This window comes from Periplaneta americana, chromosome 6 (genome assembly GCF_040183065.1).
Source record: "Periplaneta americana isolate PAMFEO1 chromosome 6, P.americana_PAMFEO1_priV1, whole genome shotgun sequence".
NCBI lineage: Eukaryota > Metazoa > Arthropoda > Insecta > Blattodea > Blattidae > Periplaneta > Periplaneta americana.
Window position 1 is genome coordinate 800,779 of NC_091122.1, and position 27,915 is coordinate 828,693.

Below are 27,915 nucleotides of genomic sequence, written 5' to 3' on the forward strand. Positions count from 1 at the left end.
ACGCGTAGGACTGATCTTACGTAGCAACGGCGACATTAAGAGAAATCAATGATCGGGGCTGGAACATACAATAAGTACATGACGGGGAACTGAGCGTGCTATGAACTTTAATATCAAAAGTTTAAGTGTGTGCGTAATTCAGATATAACAACTGATCTGCAACATGGATTACAATATTATTCAGCTTTGTTTAATAAGATAGTTCTCTGAAACTTGGTAACTATTTTGCTTCCCAAGCAATACAGTTCTGATGCATTCAGTCAAATTTTAAACAAGACATTAAACTGGAATGAAAATCATATGTTGAAAGGATTAAAGAACTTGATCTTGGTATATCTCATTACAATAATAATCATCCCTGTCTTGGCCAGTATTGCATCACATTACTAGCGGATGTGGCAGACAAGACGGCCGGAGCCTGATGCCTTGTGGAATGCGCGAGTGAGTGAACTCTGACGAGAGGCGCCTCGTGGGGGCTGCGCCTGCTCTGCTCATTCATGAATGGGTCATCGCTGTTCCGCGTTGCGTTGCTAGGCAACCCGCAACTGGGCGCGGACTTTTCGCAATTAGTACTCAAAACTCGGTGACGTCATGGTTGTTGCCTTGGAAACAAGCGGCCAATTAAGAACGCACACTACGGACAGCGGCAGTGTTGCCATATTTAGCGATAAGTCGCTAAATCTAGGGAATTTTGAATCAATCTCGGCGACAAATTTTGTAAAATATGATTAGCGACTTTTCTGCTGATTTTTATATTTTTCCACTTTTTTCTTTCTTTTAAGTTAAAACATTCAACTGAAGTCATGCACTTCTTAGTTTTAGAAGAGGCACGGGTGCATGAGTGTAATGATTCATACGTGAAAGCCCTGATCTCATATATTTGTGATCAGTGATCAGGGGTGAAAGATGCTCATTCAATGATTCTCACGGGCTAGGTCTCTCTCAATGCTACTGCTCCATTGACTGACACGTGACGAGACGCGGGCTGCGGCTAATGCAATCTTGGTTCTTCCCCGCAACGCGGAGATTTTCCACTCGGAATCGACCCGAGGCAACTGAGTTTTGGAATTTTGTGCCGACAGTTCGTGCGAAGCAAATGAGACTGTAGTTTTTGCTGATTTTAATATATTTAAAAAGTGTTAGATTTCACAAGAAAGATTTGTAGTCAAACACTTAGGTGAAAATTTCCACACTTACAATTTGCCACGAAGTGTAACTTAGTGTCAATGATTGGATTAAGTGCAGTGTATTCACAGTCAGCTGTTCCACCTCAACATCACAGCCGTCAACAGTGTAACCAGACCCCGCAGAAGAGGGTGATGAAGAAGAAATGATAATTTTCTCCACATAGGCCTATGTATGGTTTTCCTATTTTTATTTAGTGACATTTATTATTAATATTTAGCGACATTTCTGGGGATTTTTTAAAACAAACTTTGGAGAGATTTAGCTACTTTTCGTTGAAAAGTTAGCGAGATTGTAGGACGATATGTTTGCAACAGTGGACAGCGGAGCAGGTTTCCCTCAAACACTTCACTTCCATTCCTCCGAAGTGCTTGTTTTCCCCCATCCCTGCATTCGTAAGCTCTCACTTCTCAAGATCTTAACTATGTTTTGTTCTATCGGTTTCATGGAGAACTTCCGACAGTTTGCTGCATTCTTTAAAACCAACAGCCTACCCGCGTGGTCCACGACAATCCATGTCCATTTTTTAAAGTAATTAATTTCATCTGCCAGAAATTTTACTGTCGCTGTGAACCGTTGTCGTCCTATTATTGATGGACCTTTGTTTTTTAAACAAGCATTAGTTTTTTTTTTTTTTTTTTTGCTCGTGTCTGGCCAGATCTCGCAGAATGGACGTTAGCAAACTTAAGCATTACGATGAGTTGTCACTATAGATATTAATGCGAACTGCTTCCAAAACACGTGTAATTGTATGTATTAGTTTTTAATATTAGCTGATACATTGGCTTCATCTATTTACAAAATCCTCAAAATACGAAATTTCTACATTTATATGAGATTAAGACGAAAAAAAAAATATTTCACTAATGTAAATGTCCATTTTATTTTTAAAAACGTCATTCATCATCCAATGACATTCTTCAAAAGATGTTACGTTTTTGACAGCCAAATTGCTCAAAAAACTCAATGAATAAAACTGTGAACTGTACAATTTGCTCTCATTCAACTGTGTATTTTTATTTTATTTTATTGGGTTATTTTACGACGCTGTATTAACATCTCAGGTTATTTAGCGTCTGAATGAAATGAAGGTGATAATGCCGGTGAAATGAGTCCGGGGTCCAGCACCGAAAGTTACCCAGCACTTGCTCGTATTGGGTTGAGGGAAAACCCCGGAAAAAGCCTCAACCAGGTAACTTGCCCCGACCGGGATTCGAACCCGGGCCACCTGGTTTTGCGGCCAGACGCGCTGACCGTTACTCCACAGGTGTGGACATTCAACTGTTTATTAGCGAGCTGCTAATGCTAGCTGTTCTGATGACGAATACGTAAGCCCCTTCTGAGATCAGCGCAATTCAATATTTCACAATATATACTAATGGCGACTCCAGGATTTTTTGGTGACAAGAAACTGCTCATAAAAGTTGTAAATATTAGTGAAGTGTGGTACGGTGGCTGCAGTGCCATCAAGTTGATGAACAGGGGACCTGTGGTAGACAGTGGCAGAAGTGGTGACATCCAGCACAAATGAAAATGTGCGTTTGGTGTAGGATATATTCACTCCAAGTCCCCCAGGCCGCTCGAACTGTTCAAAATAATTAAATTTTCGCCCGTGGAAGTTGCACCACTTGTCAGGGAACTATCGGATGCAGGATGTGACCGCATTAGTGGCCAGCACGGAGTCCTGACCTCACGTCATGTAGGTTTGGGCGAAGGAGGTTTAAGCAGCAAACCACAAACTCTGGATCGCATTCGGCACGCTCTGATCAACACTAGTTACTGAAGTCAGTCGAGGCTATTACAGAAACTAGTGGACAATGCCGGCACTTGCGTGGAATGCAATATTGCAGACAATTTCTATCATTCTGCAGCTCACTGTAAGACTTTTCATCACAACTGATCAATTATTAATAAACTTATTACTGTTATTAACAATAAAATCTTCAATAGGCCTTTTACTTTCACCCATCCGGATGGTATTGATATTGCCAATATTAAATAACGATGAAATACGCTGTGCGAACACTTGCGGCGTTTAACGCATGTGTAGTTAGGCAACCATGCACACACCGTCCTTAACAAGTTATGGGAGGAGGTGCTCGTCGCCTTCACTATCTACATATTCTCGGTACCTCAAGACTCGCTGTGGTGGAAATCTTCTGACGGATATTAACTATCAGTTCTTCGAGGATGTGTGGGCTTGTATTATTTAGGGTATCTCAAAAACAAACCCACAAAATCTTCTGCAACGCTCAATTAAAAAAACATTAATTCAAAAGGTGTCAATCTTCCAACTCAAATAATAAAATTGATACATATCAAATAAACATGATTTGTGATTAGGCAGTGTGTTATATGTGTTATAGCCTACACCACCTGGCATCGAACTGTTGACTTCTGATTCGTCGCGGAATCATAGGACCGCTCTCCATACACTGTCTAATCACTATTGAGTTAGGTTGTATTTACCTATTAAAAATGGGAAATCATTTGAAAGAAAATAAACAAAATATTGGGAATGTCTTTCCTAAATAAACACGTCATTTCCCTTCTTTCGGCCTTTCAGAAAATGTCTAACTTTCACACTGGGCTTTAACAAATTCACAGAATAACTTGAAAAATATTTAAAACAGGACTGGGGGTTTTCCCTGGCCTACTACCACAATTAATTTGTCGGTCTATTTTTGAGACACCCAGTAAGTTATCTTTAATTTAGTCCTGACGAGATAAAAGTCGGAAGAAGCGCCACCATTTTGTCTGAGTGGCGCGCTCCTGTCTTGCATTCTGACGTCACATGTGCAATACGTCATTGCCAGAGGAAAGTACATGCACACTTTCACATTAGAATGAACAGGTAACTCACGTTGGCGTGCTGGCGGGGCGCGCGGGGCGCCGCGGCCGGGGCGCTGGGTGGTCGGTAGTAGTTGTACAAGGCACCGCCATGCTGCATCGGGGCCGTCTGCTGCTGCATCGCCGCTGCAACAATCAGTACTCAGTCAGTGGCGTGTGGGATAAATAATTCTGGTGGTGCACAAATATTTATTATGATTATGATTATTATTATTATTATTATTATAGGTACTAACTACTACATAACTATTACATATGTTACGTAGGTATAGATTTACATAATTTTGTTAGTCAAGAAATTGCAGTTAATCAGTTTCCTATGTAGGTCCAGTAATAACAAAGTAAAGTGTTCAATTTCTATTGCAGCATACCGTAAATAATATTGTTTTCGCTATATTGCGTTTTATAACACAGTTCACACGTTCTCAAGCATTCGATACGTGTGTTGTCCCATCAGCCTTAACTGCTAAAAAGTCAGCAGCTTTCTTAATTTCTCTGAAATCTCATCATGGCATACATCAAAATGGCTTGAAGGACTTCGTTCTGTATAGTGTTTGACGTGCTCTTAAACACTGTTCCTCTTTCCAAATGTTCCTTAAGAGTGCGTCTAATTCAGAACTACAATTGATGAGGCCAAAAAAATACTAGCGTTTAAATATGAGTTTCAGTCTTCGTGACCTCTTAAAGCCAACTCAAAAGCTCCACAAAACCGCACGCACATATCTGTTCTTGGTAACTTTATCATTGTGAAGTGCAACAATCCAATTTAATCCAATTATGTCTCTATGTTTGTTTGGCCCAACACTGCTAATTTAACATTATTGTTGATGTGTGCAGCTGATGAATCGTGTTTTTTAATTCTTTCATTCATGTGCTTCAAATCAATCATACCTGCAGAACGGTAATCAAAATTATTTAGTTACTACGCACAGTCCTAAATTCAAACAGAAAAAAAAAAAATTCATAAAACGTATGATACTTATTTTTGTCAATAAATGTTCGCCGTCGAACAATAGACAAGGAAAACAAAATACAGCGTCTTTTATATTGCAGCCGCATATTGCATTTTTCGTAAGTCCGAATGTCGAATTTTCTTGTCACTTCTCTATTACTGTTCTTCGTCACTTATAATTTTAATTCATGTGTAGGTCTACCCATCTTCTTTATTTTGATCTTTTCGTGTAAAGGTCTTACAGAAAATTACACATTTAAAAGATTTTGCTCACTATTCATAGTAACATTTATGATGGAACGAGCTTGAGAACACATCTGAAAGTGCTCCTAACCCCCTCTACGCACACTGTATTGCCTCCCTACCATGCTCCGAAGCCTGCCAGTGAAACAGTACTATTGCGCATGCTCGAATGGAACAGTGTGCCGCAAGTGTCGAGCGGTAAACGTAAGTTCCAGGCGTCAACAAGAACAGTACACATGAAGTGTTATTTTTACATAGTATTATAATAAAGAATTATGTCGCTCACATAGTCTACTGCAGCTCATTGATATAAATTTAAAACCATGTGTTATTTGAAGAGGTGGTGCACTGCTCCTGTGCTCCTTAAGAGCAGGGTTGTTGTAATTTAACCCGACCCAAAAAAAACCATATGAGTTTAAAAAAAAAAACCCTTCAATAAAACCCGACACAAAACCCAAAAAAACCCATATATTTATTTCTCGTAATTTAATCAACATACAAAATATTACAAAAAGATGCATCATATTTATTTACTATAACAATTTGTCAGCAGAAGTTATTAATTAGGTAATGTTTCATTATAAAGAAAAAACTACTTTCATCAACACGGTGTTTTATTGTAGAATGGTATTAATATTAACTACATCACAATTCAGTCCTTCTTAACATGCAGAAATCTGTAGATCTTCACTAATTTCTCAGCTTTTTCCTCTCCTAACTTATTTCTTAACTTTGACCAAACAAGCCCATAGGTGGAGAAGATTCTCTCAATGGATGCAGTGCTGGCAGGGCAAGAAATTAAACTTTTCACAAAGCTAATAAATCCTGTTGGCAGGTTCCCCTTTTTTGTTGTTTTCAATTCCATTATTTTCCACAATTTTTTGGACTGAACTGTTGTACAACTGCGTCAGAAAACATAGTAGCAGGAAAATAATCAGAATCAGCAATCCTAAAAGACATAACACTTGTCACCCACTCTGGATGAATCTCTGTGAGCCAATTTTCTGCACTTTCCTCTTGATCTGCAGTTTTCTTGCCCCTCTGAATCTTGGATCTAACATATTAGCAAGATAGTGGAAGGGCTCTAGTGCTTGTTCCTTTCGTTTTTTAATGGCATCCTTATATGGTTCCATGTCAGGATTTTCTAGGAGATCAATCCAAAGTTCTACAGCTTGTGCAATATTTGTGTTGTCCGCTTGAAGATGATCCAGGACTCTACAAACCTCAGACAGTTGGCGAAGAAGATAAGTGGCATCCTTATATATTACAACACTATCTAAGATTTTGCTAACATTTGCAGGAACTTCTTCAGAGTGCTCTGTCATAATTTCTACATATTTAGAATAATTATCAATGAAAGTACGCAGACAATCATGTTGAGAATTCCATCTAGTGGAATTTGGGAGTTGTGGCATAAGACCTTTCTTTTCTCTTAACCAACCATGTGGTTGATGGTGGTTCCGAAAGTACTTGTGGACTTCAGCAATATGCTTAATTACACTTTTTGGTGTTACTTCTTCTTCGAGTAGATTAACATAATGAGCAGAACAACCATATGTCAATAATTCAGGCAGGTCTTCTTTTAAAAGCTGTCGCATTTTTAGCATTTTATTTTCATTGTCAGTGCAAACAGCAAACACATTTTTTCTGAAACTTATCCTCACACATTTTAATTGAATTTTTTAATGACTCCGCACAATATTCAGCTGTTTTTTGGTTGGCTTCACAATCAATTGCGTTTAGTAGAAATGCCTGCTGTCCTGTATGGATACTAGTTGCTATAATTGGGCCATTTTTTATATTAGACCACCCATCCTGCAACAGTACAATGCTATTATGTTCATGTAACTGAAGTTTTATATTTGCATCGACCTCATCTGCAACCTTATCAAGTAATATCCCACTTAAGTTGAGGTGATCAGGACCAACATAACCAGGCCACAATGCTTGAATCATGTCTTTGTATTCTTTACTTGAAGCTACATTGAATGCTATGTTATTAGCATAGAAGAACTTTGTTATGAAAAGATCCAGTTGTTCTTTTTGTTGATCAGTGGTTTTAATTACGAAGTATCCCAGGCTGGTCTGTTTCCTTTTCAATGGGACTGAATATTCACTGGCATGACTTACTACTATTGCACTGCTGCTGCTGCCACTAGAGGAAGAATCCAATATAGAACTATTATCATTGTGTGTTGGTGCAGCTAAGTCATCTAACTCTATTTCCAGGAGAGTTAAGTCCTTTCTTTTGTTTCTCATGGTGCATTTTTTCAGGTGACATTTTATTCTTTCAATTTTAGCACTGACTTCAACATTGCAATGCTTACAAAAAACTTTCTTCTTATCATCATCATGTAAAACCTCCGACCATTCTGGTGATGCCTTCCTTCCAGCCCCAAATGGCATGATGTTGAATTTTACCTGTAAGAATAATAATTAAACTAAGTTGTTTAATTAAATTCAATTCTAAAGGAGGTTATTCTTTGTTACACTGATTTTGATAGATTGTTGGTAATTTTTAGGTTAGAAGTACACAACAAAGCATTTTAAGTTTATTTGATTTGTGTTCAGTAAATATTATATACTATGGAAAGATATAGAATGATAAACTCATAAGTAAGATACACTTACCTTTATTTGAATCCAATGCTGCAGCAAAACATGGATTTTCACAATTCACAGAAAGCAAAACAACCATATACTTAAAGTATTCTGATAATATGCAGGCTGCCAGCTTAAGAATATTTAATAATAATTTACCAATCTTTGCTTATTTAATTTACCAGTTTTTGCTCATGAAGTAGTTCTCAGAATATGTTGGTGTTCTGAATCACTTAGTCACGAAATTGAACTATTTAATACCCATTAGAGAAAACCCCAATAAAACCCATAAAAACCCAAAGAAACCCATAAAAACCCAGTAAAACCCACTGGGTTGGGTCTTTTTTTAAATACCCGGGTTTTTCTCAACCCTGCTTAAGAGAAATTGCCACTGACTCCAGTCAGCAAAATCCAGTCATTCGGCATGTTTACGTGTTCACAGCAGCAGCTCAGACATACTGGAATCTGAACACGTCTCAAAAGTAGTAAATTATCAGCTCGAATGGTTTGTATGTAGAACATGGCGTCTGATTTCTCAGGCAGCCGGCCTACTAGGATCGGACCAAGGAGTTCCTTAAATGACCTCCTGGTCAATTTTACGAGGAGCCTGATTACGTATCGTTTAGCTTCCTTCATCTCCAAAACGTTACAACGGAAAAAACCTCATGGGCACTCCACTGCAAGTGTAGTAGTCTAAAAAGTAAAGCTATGGACTGCATATTCAAACAGCCACTCCCTTTTCCAAATTTTAAGTGACATCTTGAAACCCTTTTGCCCGAATGTGGTGAAAGATTAGTCAGTTTTCGTGGACAGGAATAAGTATCCTCTAATTACAAGTTCCACTCTGAAAACAAATTTGGTTTGAGATATATTTGCGAAGTAGAATTTTCGTCTATGAATGTAATCAAAAATAAAAACATGACTGACAAAATCACGTCTGACGGCAGCCTGGTTCAAACACACGCGGATACGTGCAGTATTAAATGTTACGCTAATTATGTGGGTTCAAAAACAAAGATTTTTATCGTCGTGCGTCCATTATAGTGGCCAGCCAGTATTATGGTCATGACGCGATGTATGTTATATATAAAATACGTTGATATTCTTTAATTGTATATAAATTAAGGACATTGCACTTGATTAAAACAAAACAAAATTGTATTTTTTCTTAAAAAAGAACCAAAATCATTTCAACTGCAGTCAACTGAAACTCTGTCAGTTTCCATGCGTACCATTACACCGATAGTTTTACATGGGCCCTCCCCATCCTTTACAACAGGCTCAATTGACTGCAGTGGCCGGGACGCGAACCTGCGATCTTAGGCACAATGAGCTGGCAGGACATATCTTGTGCGCCTTAAACAGCTCAGCTAACGAACCCAACACGAATTTACCCGATTATGCAGGCATTCGAACCCCTGGTTAAGAGTTAGACATTTGCGTGCAATAGCGGCTTCTAAGAGTTAACATCAAGCAATAAAAGAAATGTCAATATATGAAAATGCCACGAAGCATGAGCTCCTATAGTTATAATAATAATAATAATAATAATAATAATAATAATAATAATAATAATAATAATAATATTTTTTATTTTATTGGGTTATTTTACGACGCTGTATCAACATCTTAGTATTTAGAGTCTGAATGAGATGGTGATAATGCCGGTGAAATGAGTCCGGGGTCCTGCACCGAAAGTTACCCAGCATTTGTTCGTATTGGGTTGAGGGAAAACCCCGGAAAAACCTCAACCAGGTAACTTGTCCCGACCGGGATTCGAACCCGGGCCACCTGGTTTCGCAGCCAGACGCGCTGACCGTTACTCTACAGGTGTAGAATAATAATAATAATAATAATAATAATAATAATAATAATAATAATAATAATAATGACTATGTACTACAGTCCTTCAAATACATACTGCACTGGTCTATGGAGGCAACTCCATAACTTAATTTTTCATTAGGCCTATCTCTGTTATCGCGAATTATTGTGCCGCGTCATTGGTCATCCTCATACACATTATAAAGCATAGTAGCCTCAAATCTTTTAATTCTCTTGAATTTGGAAGCAAAAACCTTCACACACTTCGCATAGCAATATCGGAACGTGACTAGGCTACACCCTGGGTGTTACTTTTGAACTGAAAATGTCACATTTGTGCTGTGTTTACACACCAGCATAGAAGTCTACCTGAACGCACTGCAATAAATCATATCCGAGACCAGTGGCGCCAACAACACAGACAAATTATTGGGTGAGCTCGGGTCCCATGGACCCATATAACTTGGTGCCACTATCTGAGGCAATTATTGCTAATCTGTGGGTTTGGCTGATGCTGGTATGCGACGTTGAATGGCAAAACTATCTTACGACTTTTCAGACTTTACTTCTTAGAAGAAATAATGAACCGACTCTAAACAAACTATTACTAGAGTACCTACCGTAAACAAACAACTGGTATATATGAACCACTAACTGTGCAGCCGTATTATCGGATCGGGGAAGAACAGCATTCGTGTCTCACAGCTTATCTGCAGGCACGTGACGGTGAGTCACAGCGGCAACGCAATGTACAGGTGAGATCAGACGTCACTACTTTTGCAGTGTTACCAACAGCAGAGTAATTCCGCTACGCGTAACGAAATCGAGACCAAAAAATGTAGCGACTTTCGTTGAGGAATCCAAAGGTAGATGATTGATCGATTGATCACGTTAAAAATAACAAATAACAATATTTTTCCAGTGCTTAGGTAATAGACAGTGAAACTGACAGAATAATTTCGATAGGAGGATGTTTAACTGATAGCAGTGATGCGTCAGATGACTTGTCAATCAGTAGTGACAATGGTTCAGATTAATGGAGGGAAACTCCAGCACAGCGGTAAGGTTTAGTAACCTCCTACAACGGAGTTTTTCCAGCTGTTAACCTATAATCAATTTATTGGCACAAGACTGCTCTACCAGTTGCAAACTGTTTCTGTAGATAACATTCCTCTGAAATTTTTGAAGGCATCAGACAATATAAGAAGTGCAGATAAGCAAATTTTACAATAACTGCCAAGCAATACACCTAAAAGTATGCTTTATACATGCCATAAAAAAAAAACAAGGGACTAGCAATTTTCAGAAATTAATGGGAAACTTATTTGCAACAAATAAATATTAACAATACGCTACAAAATGCAAGTCACCAACGTGTTAATGCTGTATAGAATTATGAGAAGATTCACAAAACTTGTGTCACTAAATTAAAGATGAATGAGTCAGATGAACATCCATCTGTCCGATAATTACGATCACGCCTTGTAAATCACGGAGGAACTGCCCTGTTGATCTCTTCTCTGTCCGCAAAGCCATGGACTGTTCGGTTCACATGACAGCAATGGTCCCACCCATTAGATCTATCTGGTAACACAAACCACAGCAGGCAATGCAGTGTGGTAGAAACTCTTCCTCATGTGTTAGGGAACTGTTCTCAGGGAGAATTCCTAACAATAAAATGCCACATCATCATCATCCGAAGTACACTGACAAATGCTTTATGTGATAAAGGTCAAGAGCTGTATGACGTGTTTTGTCTCTCTGAGGAGTGTAGCAACAGAAGGATTGATATAATAGCTATTAACAGAAAGAATCTGCTGAAATAGTAACCCTACAGTCAGATTTGAAATCTCGATTAGATAACCTCTTGAGGAAGAGAAAAAAAAAAATTTACAAGCCAACTATAAATTATTTTTTTGGAAAAATATAAACTGAATCAAAATAAATTCACTGGCCTGTTCTTTGGTCCACATAGTACCATTACAAAATGTTTTGTGCAATGGAGAGGAACATACAAAATTGGTAAAGATGTGCAGGATCAAATTATTATCAATATAATTACTCTACAGCTATCCCCTCCTCCCAAAAACAATTATATTGATTCAACAACAATTTAATCAGAATGTAATCACAACATATATTCATTCATAGATTTCTGTCCAAGGGTAGGTCTTTCACTACAAACCCAGCATTTTCCAATCTTTCCTATTTTCTGCCTTCCTTTCAGTCTCCACATACAATCCATATTCATTTCATTTAGTGTTCTGCCCAAGGGCAGGTCTTTCACTGCAAACCCAGCTTTCTCCAATCTATCCTCTTTGTTACAATCCATATACATACAGTATCTTAATGACACCTAACTATCTTCTTCTGCCCCGAACTTTTCTATTTTATAAATTTGTATTATATTACTGTTTAATGAATCAATTAACACTTACAAATATTGAATTAAATTTATAATTATATATAGCCTACAGTATTCTTCCTATTCTTCTTATTTATCTCTTATATTCAAAGAACATTCGGAACACCTCAAAATCTCTGCTTCAGTGGCTGACCATGACAATATCTTTGAAAAATATTGGAGTGCAAGAGGTCAAACGTCTAGCATTAGAAAACAATAACATATTCAAAGAACAATCAACACCAGCGCCAATAACTGCGGTTATTTATGATAACTTGCCATTATTATGTCAATATTTTCAAACGTTACAGTCCCTAATGAAGATAAATAAAATATACGTTTGATGTAATTTCAAATAACATTTGTAAGTAATTTAAATCTTAATTCAATTCCATGTGCACTTTTCTATTTGGAAATTTTGAAGCTCGGATCAACTACGAGGTTATTTGGAGTTGTTAAATGTTATGTTTTATTTAACGACGCTCGCAACTGCAGAGGTTATATCAGCGTCACCGGATGTGCCGGAATTTTGTCCCGCAGGAGTTCTTTTACATGCCAGTAAATCTACTGACATGAGCCTGTCGCATTTAAGCACACTTAAATGCCATCGACCTGGCCCGGGATTGAACCCGCAACCTTGGGCATAGAAGGCCAGCGCTATACCAACTCGCCAACCAGGTCAACTATTTGGTGTTGATGGAATTGGTGATAGCGAGATGAGGCCGAGGATTTCCCACAGATTACCTGACATTTGCCTTATTATTGGGGAAAACCTCGGAAAAAACCCAACCAGTTAATCAGTCCAAGTGGGAATCGAACCCGTGCTCAGCACAACTTGTCTTGCAAAAATATTGACTACTTCATTGCTATGGGTTCTGTTCATGGAGATACCATATGTGATGTTAAGTCAAGCTCATTAAACTGATATACTGTATGACAATGTCTTGGATTTACTGGCGTACATTAGTTGTATGGGAAAGCAGCACAGACAACCGATGAAGTACCCATATCCCAACTGAGAAATGTTCACAAATATTATACACTAGCTAAAAGCATCCTGCGTTGCCTGGATTTTCCTTTTTGCTTCTGACTTAAGGAGATCTCGACAACTCAACTATAGAAACCCAAAACGAATTGCTGTCTTTACTAAGCTTTTCTCGTCCCTGGTTTACATAGCGTCATTGACACGAATTAATGACCTTAGCCAAAACGCCTCCCAAGATTAACACAATTTAAAACAACTGAAGATCTGGCATAGAAAAGATGTCATCATGTGCCTTACTGTTTTTGTTTTTAATTAGTTTTGTCTTATAGTTTAGCTAAACAAAAACATCCCCTTTTGTCCCTTTACACCTGTTTAGCATAAACACAATGTTCTACATTGATCTAAAGCTGTGTTGACACAAATTTAATATAATTTCCTGTCTACGTGTGCTTTTGCTTGACATTTAAAGATAGCTGACGATAAAGAGGGAATTCTCTTGTTCTCAGTCTGAACTGCTTGGGGTATCATAGTGAGTTAAAATTTAGGTACCTCTTTATCGGTCGTATCAAGAATCAATATGTAAATAAAAATATATAGGCTATAATAGAATTGGAGAATTTTGTACCTCCTGTCCGCTTTATGCCCACTTATGTCATAGCCAATTTCTTAAATATGACTTGAAAAATTACGTCTTACAAATACTCGTATATAATACTGTATAATAATTATGTCATTTTTATTTTTTGTACAGAATACAGTATAATCTCCCTATAAATCATTTTTGGACTTGAAGAAAAATATTTTGAGAGAAGCGTATTTAAAAAATTAACAGATTGTTCTTTCCAGTAGGTTTAACATACATACTACTGTACATTTCGACATGACAATACAGATATAATTTAGCAATAATACATATTCGGACATGAACAACAATATTTTGAAAGATATATATTTTAGAATTAATACACTGTTATTTTCAGTGAGCTTATTTACATTTACATAATTGTATGGTAACTTTGAGACTGCATAAATAAAATACTACGGATATTTTATTTATGTAGTAAAACCCCCTTTATGTAGAGTTAAAATAAAATAACGTATTTAAAATAATATAAATAAATTATCAAAATAATAAAAAAAATCAGTTAATCTCAAGTTCGAACCTGGGTCCCCCTACAACAAAGCCTTTGACTGTACCACTATGCCAGAGCTGGGCACCAAGAGCGAATTCTACTCTCTCACGGGGAGCCATATGAGTTCTCTTCAACCCCTTTCTTCCCTGCTGTACTCTGTGCAGCGTTGATGCCATGATGAATGAATATTAAGCGTCCTCGTTTAGAGTTTGGATTCGCTCCTGGTGCCCAGCCCTGCACTACGCTATAAAGAGCTACCGTATGTAGTAAAGTGGTTGAATTTACATGTTATGAATACTTTCATGCTTGCTGCCTATTATGTTTGATTTTGAATTCTTAAATATTACACAAAAATGTGTTTTATGCCACATTATATTGTATATTTATGCCATATAACACATTCAATCAAGAGATCGTCCCTCATTTACGTAATTTTAATTTAATGTTATTTTATTTAATATTTCAGTAGCAATATGGTCACATTTACAACGGAGAAAGATGAGCATCACTGCGTTTCTGATTTCAGATTGGATCATGTCCAACTTATACATGCATGTTTGATCGTATTTCTTTCTAATTTTTATTGTTTTCAACAATTTAACGTCCATCTGTCCAATTTTAATGTAGCCTATGTTCTTCTTCTGAAGATTAAATGTGCAAACTTTGGCAAATGTCGGTCAAAGCGTGTAGATTGATATAGAGTACATACATACATAACCACATTGACTTATATGTAAGAAGAAGATAAGTCACGGAAACAAATAATCTAACATTTCTTCACATTCCTCCTTGTAATAAAAAGCAGTCTCTCTTTTAACATTGAAATATGTTTGAATTCTGCACAGAGCTTCCTAAATTACAATTTCTTGCGACAGATATATTAATACAGTTTTAATTCTATGTTGCCATGTCCACAATGATCCAATCCTGTTCCTAATTTCAGAGGACATCACACAACACATTGAGCTGCTAAACGAAGTGTACATCATGCAGACCGAGCAATTATCTGTGTCTGCTCGAATATGCAGAAACAACTTCGGGCACGGCAACTCTCCACTAAAACTAGGCCCTACACCTAAGGAGACATACCTTCCTTCGCCTCCTACTTTTTACCAACATAACACGTGGAGTCCGGGACGCAATACTAGGGGAACGAACCAATTACAGGACATTTTACCCAAGAAATTTTGTAACACAGACAATTTGTTACAGGTACCAAAATGTCACATTTATTATTTGTATCAGTTACTGTATGTATATTTTAACATTTATCATAATCAGTTTTCAGTAAAATCCAAGATACCAGAAGCAAGACAGACCAGACGTCCTGTATTGTTGTTGGTGTAGCAGATCCTATGCATACAATAATTTGTATGTTGGAGTAATATTTCATAACTTATAATATTAATGTAAGTACTTCCCACGGAAGTAAGAAACTTAATCATAAGAGTTATAAGATCTGAAAGGGAGAAATTCTGTATCTTGGAGCTGCACCACATCTAGTGAAAATGTTCATAGCCATGCACCAGACTGGGTTCCTGTCAAGCTGCACAACTTAAACAACAAATAAAAGAAAGATCTAGCTCTAGTGTAGAATCAGCTGCGAGTCTTGTGCAGAATTTAGTGCAAGGAACATCAAGTGAGAAAAACGTAAAGCCACGCCTAGAGACTCCTCTAATTGGACGTATTTCTCTGTAAAAAAAAAAGAACTAAAAAAAAGTCCTAATATTGTACAATTATATATTACTTCCGGTAAATACTGTAACTTTTTATTCTGCTTTAAACCACCACACCTATCAACAATGGGTATTCCACTCAACACAGTAGTCGTTATTGCACTCCACACAGCGACAATGACAATACACGGTATTACTGAGAAGAACAACAATGTACTCCTAATTTCAACTAATGTTCACAAGCACTATGTGCAGAACAAAACTGTCAGTTCTCGGTTCATAGTTCGTTTGCCCTGGCTAGTTCTTCTACTAGTTCACTGCACATCGAACTCAGGTCTTCCAGATATGCCGCACTCGTCGGACGCTGCCACAGTTACGGACCCTCTCAAGTTCAATGCACATCGAACTGAAGTCTTCCAGAAACGTCGCCGCTGTCCAAGACCTGAAGGCTGACTGAAGACTGACTTACTCGCGACTGACTGACTTTCGTCGGCAACTCACGGTGTTATTTAAAAATAGCGTATTAAACGGGACCGTGTATTAGCGAGAGTGGGTCATTGTTGGATTTTTTCAATTTTAACACAAAGGTATGAATCAGCAGAAACATTTGTTGAAGAAATTTAAGGATTAAATACTGTAATTATGCAGGATAAAAGGTCATTTTATTTTCTTTACTTTCAGAAAATGTCAGAAAAAAATACATTGTCTTATCAATTAAAGTGTTCCTTTATTAAAAAAGTCAAAAATTGTTTTCCATCATGCACTTGATCCAGTAGTATGAATAATTGCATTTTCCACATGATTAATAGAAAGTGACATCAGTAATTTGACTACTAGAAACATTAACGAATCTACGAATCACAGATACCATGGCAAGGGTTCCTTGCAGAAAGGATATGGAATGTGTACCGCTTCCACTTCCTCTTCGTCAAGTCTTCACTGACAATGCGATTTAAAACTGCCAGCAAGGATAGGCTCTGAATACAGCAGTCTTGCAGGTACTCAAGGGTCGCATTCCATTCTATTGTATTCACCAAACAAAGACTCCTACAAATCCTTGAATATGCAGGCGCTAGCGGTACGGTAAATGTAGAAGTCCAGGAAAATTTTCTCAGTATCCTTTAAAGTACGATATTTTAGAGTTTCCGGCAGAAGAAAGAATGTATTAAACAGGATGATGAGCATATTAAGCGATGGATTTTACATGGTTTTATATAGGGATGGGAAGGGACTGGACGAAAAGAACGTATAATGCGGTGTAGCGTAACAAAGGGGCAGGTATTATCAGGGTTCCTCTGTATAATCTTTTCTGCCTTCCGAGGAGTCTCTGAAAAAGTCTGTACGTTGGACAAGGAGAGTGAAACCAACATCTATTGAGGATATAGAAAATCTGCCAGACAGGTATAACTTGAGGTTATTAAAGACAGGGAACATTGGCTGCTTCACTTAGAGCCGATTTCACCAAACAGAATTAATTATTCTATTGTCACAAGTAACTTAATCTCAGTATATATTTATTCTCATTTGTTAATCGAGATTATTTTGTGTGCGTTTCACGAATTCTCTTCATGCAGAAAATAATCCCTGTTGGTGAAACCGGCCCTTAGATGCAAATTGGGAAATAGCAATTTTTTTGATTGGTTGGCAATTGCGAATGCTTAAAAAAGAAAAATATTGGATATGCGATGGAACGTTTAAGTTGTCACACAAAATTCCAAACCAGTTGTATAGCATCCACTGTAAAGCGCGTAAAGCGTGGTTCTAGCATTAACTACTAGAAAAAAATCAAGAAACATATGGAGAAATATTCAATATATTAAGAGAAAATGTACAAGGCAAATTTCGGGAGTACTTAAACCCGATTATGTATTAACTGATTACGAGATAGCACTCAGTACAAATTACACGCTACTTCTTTCACTTTTCACAGGCCATGTGGCGTCATATGCAGGCTGAAGATCTTGTTGACTTGTATATGGATGAGAATAATAATAATTAAATTCGTGTTCAGTTCCACTCATTCCCTGCACTGACCATGTGCACCAACAAAGGCGAAATAGCTGACGAGCTGCAAGTTATGTTCTGGGAAGACGTCAGGGGCGGGGCTGACGGGCAGCAGTATTGGGATGGTAGGCCTAATTATGTACATTAACTACCTCGCCTATTCCTTGCGACAAATATTCTTGGGCAAATTGTCCAGTCACGGAACAGACCATTCTCCTAGTAATTCGTCCTGGACCTCTCGCACGTTATATTGGTAATTAGTAGGGAGGGACGAAGATGTGCCTACTTAGCAGGTTATTTTACGACGCTTTATCAACATCTACGGTTATTTAGCGTCTGAATGTGATGAAGGTGATAATGCCGGTGAAATGAGCCCAACACCGAAAGTTACCCAGCATTTGTTCATATTGGGTTGAGGGAAAACCCCGTAAAAACATCAACCAGGTAACCCGGGCCACCTGGTTTCGCAGTCAGACGCGCTGACCGTTACTCCACAAGTGTGGACACTTTGGTGTAGTTCTGCTGGAGAATTACCAAACTTTAATTTCCTAAATTTTCCTAATAACACATTAAACCATTCGAAACTGAAACGCTAACGAACAATACGCTCCTTTAACAACCATATGCCTTTTATTTACGGCTGCAGTCGGAACAACGCTCACAATACTTAAATACTAGTACCAAATTTCTCACATGCTACCGTAGGCCTATTTGGCCAATGCCTTTGTTAATTATAATTAGAATCAACATTATGACATTAATGTAAACGTAATTGCATTATAACAATCAAAATATGTGTAAACATAAATATCGATATCTAATTCATGACAGATGCTCTATGTTGAATTCTAATAGCCTATCATACATACATATGAATGTAGAGATTATATATACTTCGTTTATTTATACTTCAAGAGTATTGTCTCTGGATCTGAATTATTTCCCTTTTCTTGTCCTACATTTGTAATCGTGTAACTGACAATAATCAGGGCTATCAGTCATTAGAATGCAATTGGTGTTATTAATGCGTTTGTAACACAATATGCAATTCGTTTTTTTTATGTGCGATAAATAAAATATGCAGTTATTGTATAAACATTGGTGTAATCAAACATACCTACTTAAATATTTTTCTCATTTAGGCTATTTTATCAGATGTCAGGTTTGTAGTTTCCGATTGAGATAGGTTAGGTGTTCCATTATAGGCCTAATTACTTCATAAAAGTAAACGTATTGCATTATATAATTATATCACCTCACTGCCACTAAATACTGCATTGTAATGGCTGTACTCCAAGGCAGTCAGTGAGGACCGACATTTTATTTACTATAGTTAGGGGACAGAGTACATGTTGATGAAACTTACGCTGAATGCTGACTGCGGAAATTCCCGATTTGGAAGAAATTAAGAGGAACTAGAGGTACTCAGGATGCTTCATGCTGATCAAGCAACTATCTGAAAAAAAAAAGATAGTTTGTTCCATACTTCAATCGAAATTGTCAAAAGTTATTCCCTCACATTTTAAAAACACATTCGTATGTTCAAATTGTTCCTCAATCGCATTTATAAAATTTCACCATTTTGGAGCACAAACTTACCGATCATTACGCAAAATCGAATGCACAGAACACAACAAACCAAAAGGCACTGTCGTCAGTCTTTTGGCACGAACGAATACATTAGAATTTTGTTAGGAAGAAACAGACTTCAAAGAAATAAACACTAATTAAAAACACTCCCTTCCTCCTCGTATTTGACACCCGGCTGCTGTGGATGGGCAGTGCCTATTGACAAGTAAAAATATTGACAGATTTTGACAGTTTTCGGAAATTGAATCTAAGGTCTTCTGTCCGATATGTAGACTTATTATAGGCACAAAATAATTACCTTTTAAATTTTCTACATTATATTTCAATCTAGAAGGCCCTTTGGAATGGTAAACCCGAAATTGCTTCTTTTTAAAAGCAAACGTACGGTGGGCGTGGATTACTACCTACTATAACCATAGCTACTCTCTTGCCATCTAGCGAGCGTAGGTCACAAGAGAATGTACTTCGAACGAAGCACAATAGATACGAGAGCATGGATAAATATATTATCTATGGTAGGCCTATTATCATCATTGATCACATCCAAAGAATACTCTGTGCTCGTTGATCCCATCTTTTTCCGAAAGCGCCAGTGAACTTAAAAATACGGAATTTGATAATTCGTAGCGTTGAAAAAAATAGTTCCTCATTTTTTATTAACAAACTACGACCAGAAACAGAATATTCATGGCTGACGAAGGAAAACAAAACGCAGAACAAGATGGAATTGCTGGAACGCGGCCACAATTTGGAAATCGATATCTTAAAAATGGCGACAATATATTCAAACACAATGCTTGGTAGGACATATTGACGTTTAGCAGTTATGCATTCTATTATACATCTATTAAGTAAGCAGAGAAAGCTTACCTTTAATTTTCTGTGGTGTTTATATCATGTGAAAACGTGTCACACTCGATTCAGAAAAAGATCTCAGCTTGGAACAAGATTTTTAACAAATCCCGATAAGGTGTTTGAGTTCAATGCGTGGTATGTCTGCCCACTAGAGAGATTTGTAAACTCTAAAACAAACTGGTAACATATCCACGTTAACGTACATATTTCCAAGGAAGGCACATAATATAACATTCAGGACTATATACTGTATATTTACACAATGTTTGCACCAATAAACATAACCTCACCCCCACTTCATCTCACTGTTGTCGTAGTCTGGAGACTAGCGTTTTTGTTGCGTACAGTGCACCCAACTTGTTTTAAAAGGCAGTGTCGGTAATTTATTTTGTATACAAAGGTTGGGATTTTGGGGGAAGAGGAGAAGGAAGGTAACCATGTTAAGTTTATCCAGGCCTTTTCTTTCACACCACCACAGTAGGTGGCAGCAGAAGGTTGAATCATTTCTCTATTAATAATGGTTTCTAGTAAGAGCAGGGACATGTACTGATTTGTAGTGCGTGTATTTTGACATGCGTCATGAATGTGACTTTGCTTTCCCAGATTTTGAAGTTTCCCACGTGTAATCTGTTGTACTGCAGTGATCTTTAATGATTATTGTACTGATGTGCAGTAGTTGTCTTCCCAGTCAATGGTTTCTTATTGTCTTGGAGCAGTCAGGAGATCGGAATTTTTTTTCCTCCCCTTTTGGCTCTCTTAGATATACCTTCATGTCTTTTATTAATTGGTTATTGCCTGCAGGGTGTTCCGTTTCAGAAACCGGACTGTTGCTTTGTATTCCATAATGATCTTCGTGAATACCTTGAAAATTGTGTTTTCCAAAGCTATTCCTCTATATGAATCAGGCGATGTGTTGTCGCCTTTGCCTTTGTACATTATTTTGATTCTGGAGGTACTTGTTAAATAATATTGTCCGATTTCCTTCAATTCCTCGTCCTGTAGCAGTAGACAGAGTGTCATCTAGTCGGGTTGTTTGCAGGGACAACGTGCAGTGGGATGCTGCACAGGAAGAGCTGGCGCAGTGCAAGGTTCTGCAGAATTCGTCCGTGCTGGCCAGTCAGGCGGAGCGGGACCAGTACGAGAGTGGAGCGAGCAGCTACTGGGACGCATTCTATGGTGTGCACCACAACAGGTTCTTCAAGGACCGACACTGGCTCTTCACGGAGTTCCCCGAGCTCGCTCCACAGCAGCGCTCCAGGGTCCTGGAGATCGGCTGTGGGGTAGGCAACACTGTGTTCCCCATCCTGCAATACAGCGCAGATCCGGAACTGCTCGTGTACTGCTGCGACTTCTCTCCAGCAGCAATCGAGATTCTCAAGGAGAATCCTGAGTATGACTCCAAAAGGTTGGTTTGATGAGGGAATACAAACTGCTAAAACTTGAAGAAATCCTTACTTACTGGCTTTTAAGGAACCCGGAGGTTCATTGCCGCCCTCACATAAGCTCGCCATCGGTCCCTATCCTGAGCAAGATGAATCCAGTCTCTACCATCACATCCCACCTCCCTCAAATCCATTTTAATATTATCTTCCCATCTACGTCTCGGCCTCCCCAAAGGTCTTTTCCCCTCTGGGCTCCCAACTAACACTCTATATGCATTTCTGGATTCGCCCATACATGCTACATGCCCTGCCCATCTCAAACGTCTGGATTTAATGTCCCTAATTATGTCAGGTGAAGAATACAATGCGTGCAGTTCTGCGTTGTGTAACTTTCTCCATTCTCCTGTAACTTCATCCCTCTTAGCCGCAGATATTTTCCTAAGAACCTTATTCTCAAAAACCCTCAATCTCTGTTCCTCTCTCAAAGTGAGAGTCCAAGTTTCACAGCCATAAAGAGCAACCGGTAATATAACTGTTTTATAAATTCTAACTTTCAGATTTTTTGACAGCAGACTGGATGACAAAAGCTTCTCAACCGAATAATAACAGGCATTTCCCGTATTTATTCTGTGTTTAATTTCCTCCCGAGTGTCATTTATATTTGTTACTGTTGCTCCTATAAAATTAAGTACCGGGTCTTTCCCGGGGGTAAAAGGCGGTCAGAGCGTGGTGCCGACCACACCACCTCATTCTAGTGCCGAGGTCATGGAAAGCATGGGGCTCTACCTCCATGCCCCCCAAGTGCCTTCATGGCATGTTACGGGGATACCTTTACCTTTTACTGTTGCTCCACTTGAAGAAATCCAGCTTACTTAAAGTATTTCACACTAAAAGTGTCAGGGATGTGAGGAAATCCTTATGATTGCAGTAGAGTAAATAAATACAATTTCTTGTAAGATTTAAGTTTGTCTAACGGACAGAATAAAATGTTATAAATAACAGACAATCCTCGAATAATGATAATAATTATGATAATAATAATAATAATAATAATAATAATAATAATAATAATAATGCATTAAAACAATGCACTAGGCCTATTAAGAGGAAAGTAAAGAACTGTTGTTGAGCAGCAGATAACTGGTATCTTGTATTATAAGAATATCTCATAATATTATTATTTATCCATCTATGTGTAATGCCAATCTTGTATTAACTTTCTACAGTTAATTGTGCACGCAAATCATAGCCGAATATTTTAAATTCCAAGTAATACTTGTCTTTTTCACTGGGAAAGAAATAGAAAAATTGATCTTTCACTTATCTGGGAAGTACGGTAAATAAAGATGGTGGTGCAGATGAGGATGTGGAAACCAAAAGCAAACAGTGCCTTTATATAATTATACCCTATATGGAGAAGTTGTATAATATTAAAAAAGGAAAAAAATTAGAATTTTTTTTATAAAATGTGAAGTCATTACTCTTACATGTCTGTGAGACATGCAATGTTGGCAATCAACTACATCCTAACAAGAAAATGGCGCTGGATCAAACATATGCTAAGAAAGCCAGAAGAATGCATAAAAAAAAAGCAGCAATAGATTGGAACCTTCAAAGATCCAGAAAACGTGTAACACTTGAACTATAAAGGAAGAGATCAGGGAGTTGGGGAACGTGAAATGATGGCAGGAGACGGGATAAATGAAAAATGATACCTTGAGTCCTATGCGGCAGGACATAACTGCATTCATACACATTATGCATCACCACGATGAAACTTATTTTGTGATGAATTTCATAAGGGTTCTCCTTCACTAGGGACCTACCCAAAAAACAGATGATTGATGCTGTAATTTTGCGAATGTCTTAAGTGGCAAAGCCATTTTACATTGCATGTTACCTGTCGCCATTGTGCTGCCATCTTTGTCTATATAAAATTTACTATTTCATTATGTCATTGGTAACTACTGCCAACTTACAGGCTATTAATGTGGTGTTTTGTATTTTTAACGATTATACTGTGCAGTTACTTTAAGATTTCACTCTAAATTTCATTCTTGTGTATGTTTTCGCAGATTATATAAACAGAAAAGTAGTAATTATTAAGGTTTAAAAATTTAATAAAAAAATGTGGTCTTGTAAGCCAAAAATGAAGAATAGCTAATGCTTTTCTGCTGAAAATCCCCTATTACATTAAACTGCATACAGAACATTTTACCACACATTTCTACTGCAAACTACGCTGATGTAAATTAAATTTCCAGTTTCCAGAGTCACATTTGTATTATATAAGTTTCAATGCAAATTCCCAAAACGTTCTCAATTTGCTCGGCATATACTTCATTATATGATTCCTGTTTGAAATGAGTAAGTGCTCTATTTAAATAAGCTGTAAATCCTTCTTTAATTTCAGCTTGAATCAGTTACTTAGCTTATATTAAAATAGGTTACATCATTCTGGCCATTGCAGATGTGTGGCTTTTGTGTGTGATGTGACAGACGACGACTGGCAGGCACCATTTCCACCCAACAGCCTGGACATAGCAGTCATGATATTTGTTCTGTCAGCAATTAATCCTGACAGGTAGGTACCATTCCCCTGGACATAGCAGTCATGGTATTAGTGCAGCTCAGTGCAGAGGTTGGCATGTGTTGCAGGATGGCACATGTGCTGCGCAAGGTGTTCCAGTACCTACGTCCAGGCGGCCTGCTCTTGTTTCGGGACTATGGGCGGTATGATATGGCACAGCTGAGGTTCAAGAAAGGAAGGTGCCTTTCAGACAACTTTTATGTAAGGGGTGATGGCACCAGGGTCTACTTCTTCACTCAAGGTATATCACGTCATCCAGATTCTCCCCTCCTCTAACCATGCTGTAGTTTTATTATGAATTGCTAGGCAGGATGGACTTGGAGAGCAGTACATGTACAATTATTTGTTGAAGCTGTATTTTCTTGCATGAAAATCTTTCCATAAGAACATGTTTTACCGTTAGTCTGGGAAGACGTAAAATCAAATGACTGTAACAACTATACTAGTTATATTAGTTGCAATATGACGTTAAAACACGTGAGTCTTTGTCATTCTTTTTACGAATATAAGAACAAAAGAAGTCATATTGTCACTCGATAGCGACTGTAAGGGAATTAGCAAAATGTATGTTGTGTTGTGCAGAATTTGAAAGAGTAACATCAGTTCAACATCGTTGAGTAGCTATGCTGTTCAGAGAGCTCCACACTTCTTGGTGGCCATAGGCGTGTTCTCGAAACCGAAGCTTTTGTTAGCGCTGGTATGACAGCGAGTACCAAGAAGAGTCTTAGAGATAGCTACGTCATACATTACCTGGAACTTAACTTCACCCTTTCTGCATGCAGTGTGTTCAGGCATTACATGATGTGGATCCAGAAAGGAAACACTTGTTTTTCATAGCACAGCTGCAACAGGAAAAACAACATGGGCATGGCGTTCAATGAGGAAAAGAAGTTCGTGAATAACATTCGACATCAACTGACTTGGTGGCCAATTACACAGCAGTCAATTGTCCGGACCTGATGCCACTGGATTTCTTTGGGATTTGTGAACAATGATGTCTATGCAGAGCAGCCCAGGGACATTGATGATCTCAAAGCAAAGATTTGGAAAGCTACCCTTGAGATGTTAGGAATAAGCCTGACTAGCCTATATGAACTGTATTGTGTGGCATGCTGAGGTGTGAACTCCCATGCCTCTAGAATGCATTTACAGATTACTAAAAAACAAGTAACAGTTCTCTTGTTGCAGCATTTTGTGGTCCGAAATGGATCAGCCTATAATATTAGCAGTTACCTATGACTACTGACAGATTGCTGGAAAGCAAAAGGTCCCATTGTATATGTACATTAAAATAATACAGCTGTAACATCCCTTTGTCTTTCTTCAAGTCTGGTAGTGTAACATTATTACAATATTCAACACAGGTTTACAATTCTACGACATCACGATTTATTTGAGACATAATTGTTCACTGTTTAACCCTAATTTTTAACAGTCTCCCGTATTATTTTTCTCCCTTATTTTTGCATAATGTAAACATTTTTATTTTAAATATTTGGTTTTGCCATCAATGATGATTTACAATGATGAGTTTTGTTGTTCAAGAGATGGATTAAAATATGCAGTCTTTATAGAATGTAATGCTCACCAGAAATGGATTTTAGTGCTCACCCGTTTAAAATCAAACAGTATTAATGTTATAAATTTGGAAAAACTGGCTAGTTTTGTTCTAAACATACCAAGTAGTAATGCTCATACAAAGAGGCTGTTCCAGCTCATGAACAATAATTGGACAGATGTTCGAAACATGAGCACGACATATTTAATCAAATCAGAGCTGCAAACTGCAGTCGACTTCAACTATTACACGGGACAAAATCTGTCTCAAAATACTCGTAATTTAATTCTAGTTGACGAAGGGTAGAATAAAGTTTTTTTTTTTTTTGTAACTGAACCAAATAATTTGTCTATTTTCTATGTGAAATTTTGTCGTTTCCATAGCATTTTCTTAAAAAAAAAAGTTGGCAACTCTAGTAACTATATGCAATAGCAAGTTATTTTACACGATAGATTACGGTGATCAATAACAGTGTAAAGTTCCTTATTTTTAAAAGTGATCTAAAGTAATGCGATGTTGGAGTGCGAGTTTTGCAGTTCGATTCCTGACACACTAACCTCAAGTTAGCCATTTCCATCTTATGTTGCAGATGAAGTGAAGGACTTGTTCTCAACAGCTGGCTTTGAGGAGATCCAGAACCTCGTGGATCGACGCCTGCAGGTGAATCGTGGTAAGCTGCTGACCATGTATCGTGTGTGGATTCAGGCCAAGTACAGAAAACCACCTGTAGACACGGCGTGACGCACGAGGAGACAGTCCAATGTGAAAGAAGGCAAAGACTGTATGGTACAAGACAGTGCGGGTGCTACAAGTTACAATTGTGTATTTTAGTGTAAAAGTGTGTTGAGCTCTGTATTGGTGTTTATTAAACGTGACCATGGAAAGTGAGAAACTGGGACTGCACATGACCATTAGCTCCATACCACATTGAAGAGAGGATAATTATTAAGTGCAGAAAGTTTTCTGTCCGAATATTGGACTAATGGCTTTGTTGCCAAATGTTTAGACATTTGAAAAACAACAGTTTTCTGTCCGAAGGCATATGTCACTGTTAATGTCAGACAGGGACATTAAGCGTAGCAGCTTCCTTGTGCTGTTCTACCATCGTCCTCACCCATTCCCTACACACTTACACACACACTCACCCTAGTGCACGACAGCTACACATCATGTATGACGTGGCCTGCCGCAGTGGTGTGCAATTTGAAAATGGGTCAGTCCCATCATCTATCTGCAACATGTGGAAATCGAATCATGCAAACGAAATGGGTAGGCAGTAGATACACACAGTTTTCTGTCCAGGAAAGAATAGTGCGACATTTCAAAACACAACGTAAAAAGCAGTACCAGCAGATAACAACGTTGGAACAGCAACCATTCATGGATTTCTGCAGTAGATATTAGTAGAGGAAGCACAAGAAAAGCTGCCACGGAAATTTGTGCAGACTGTATGGCTTCCCTTCATTCAGCTCACTGCTGGCTGGCTGAGGACTGTGACAACGTTTCGAGTGAATGGTTAAATGTTTCATTGGCTGGTCATGATAATATCTTTGAAAAATATTGGAGTGCAAGAGGTCAAATGACTTTATTGTCAAACGCCTGGGATTAGAAAACAACAACGTTTCGAGTGAGATTTATCAAATTATCACAGCATGTATAACATAAGGTGAACCTTGTCGCAGAGTAACAGATAATATAACATTGTTGAAACTGCAGAAGTACAATTTTTTTATGTATGAAAACCCAAAATGGTAATAACAAAAAAATATATATGTAATTGTATAATAATTGATATGTGGCATTGTAATAAACACTAATTTATACTTTACTGTTTAATTTTATTTAAATATTTCGATCACTAGAGTAATATGGTTGCTTTATTGCAATCTGTCATATGAAATTCCTTGTTCTTTGATATTGTCCATCGACAAATTATTTTATGCAACAGCAGTTTAGTATACACATTTAATGTAATTCCTAACCATACATTACAATCATGGAAATGTATAGGGTGGGTCATAAGTCACCGTACCCTTAGATATATACAACGTAATATACTGTAGATTTACTAATCACTAAACCT

At 37.8% G+C, this 27,915-nt stretch overlaps 2 protein-coding genes across 10 annotated transcripts in view; one reads left to right on the plus strand and one right to left on the minus strand.

The window, feature by feature from the left end:
• shep (alan shepard) overlaps positions 1–19,877 on the minus strand; it is a 103,848-nt gene extending 83,971 nt beyond the window's left edge. For 2 of the 7 annotated variants that reach the window (XM_069827220.1, XM_069827219.1), the window contains exons 1-3: positions 19,457–19,718; positions 19,224–19,313; positions 4,049–4,161 (exon numbers count right to left, since the gene is read on the minus strand). In XM_069827220.1, coding sequence (XP_069683321.1) covers positions 4,049–4,156 — 108 coding nt within the window. In that variant the 5' untranslated portion in view covers positions 4,157–4,161; positions 19,224–19,313; positions 19,457–19,718. Of the gene's footprint in view, positions 1–4,048; positions 4,162–10,275; positions 10,374–19,223; positions 19,314–19,456; positions 19,721–19,745 lie in introns of those variants that run through there. The other 5 variants (XM_069827216.1, XM_069827217.1, XM_069827222.1 and 2 more) reach the window with 5 other exon arrangements.
• Mettl2 (methyltransferase-like protein) lies at positions 1,335–27,660 on the plus strand. 3 transcript variants are annotated; one of them, XM_069827226.1, is made up of 5 exons: positions 1,335–1,357; positions 21,342–21,707; positions 24,155–24,268; positions 24,343–24,515; positions 26,422–27,660. In XM_069827226.1, coding segments are annotated over exons 1-5 (807 nt in total). In that variant the 5' UTR covers positions 1,335–1,355; the 3' UTR covers positions 26,574–27,660. The 3 variants fall into 3 exon arrangements, with proteins under 3 accessions (XP_069683327.1, XP_069683326.1, XP_069683328.1); XM_069827225.1 differs by lacking the exon at positions 1,335–1,357 and adding an exon at positions 19,973–20,247; XM_069827227.1 differs by lacking the exons at positions 1,335–1,357; positions 24,155–24,268 and adding an exon at positions 19,998–20,247.
• The last annotated feature ends 255 nt before the right edge of the window (positions 27,661–27,915 follow it).

Excerpts from the sequence above, each read along its gene's own strand:
- Mettl2 (XM_069827225.1), top strand. The coding sequence starts at position 20,135 with ATGGCTGACGAAGGAAAACAAAACGCAGAACAAGATGGAATTGCTGGA. Across the intron at positions 20,248-21,341 it reads ATATTCAAACACAATGCTTG|GGACAACGTGCAGTGGGATG; the intron begins GTAGGACATATT and ends GGTTGTTTGCAG. Across the intron at positions 24,269-24,342 it reads TCAGCAATTAATCCTGACAG|GATGGCACATGTGCTGCGCA; the intron begins GTAGGTACCATT and ends CATGTGTTGCAG.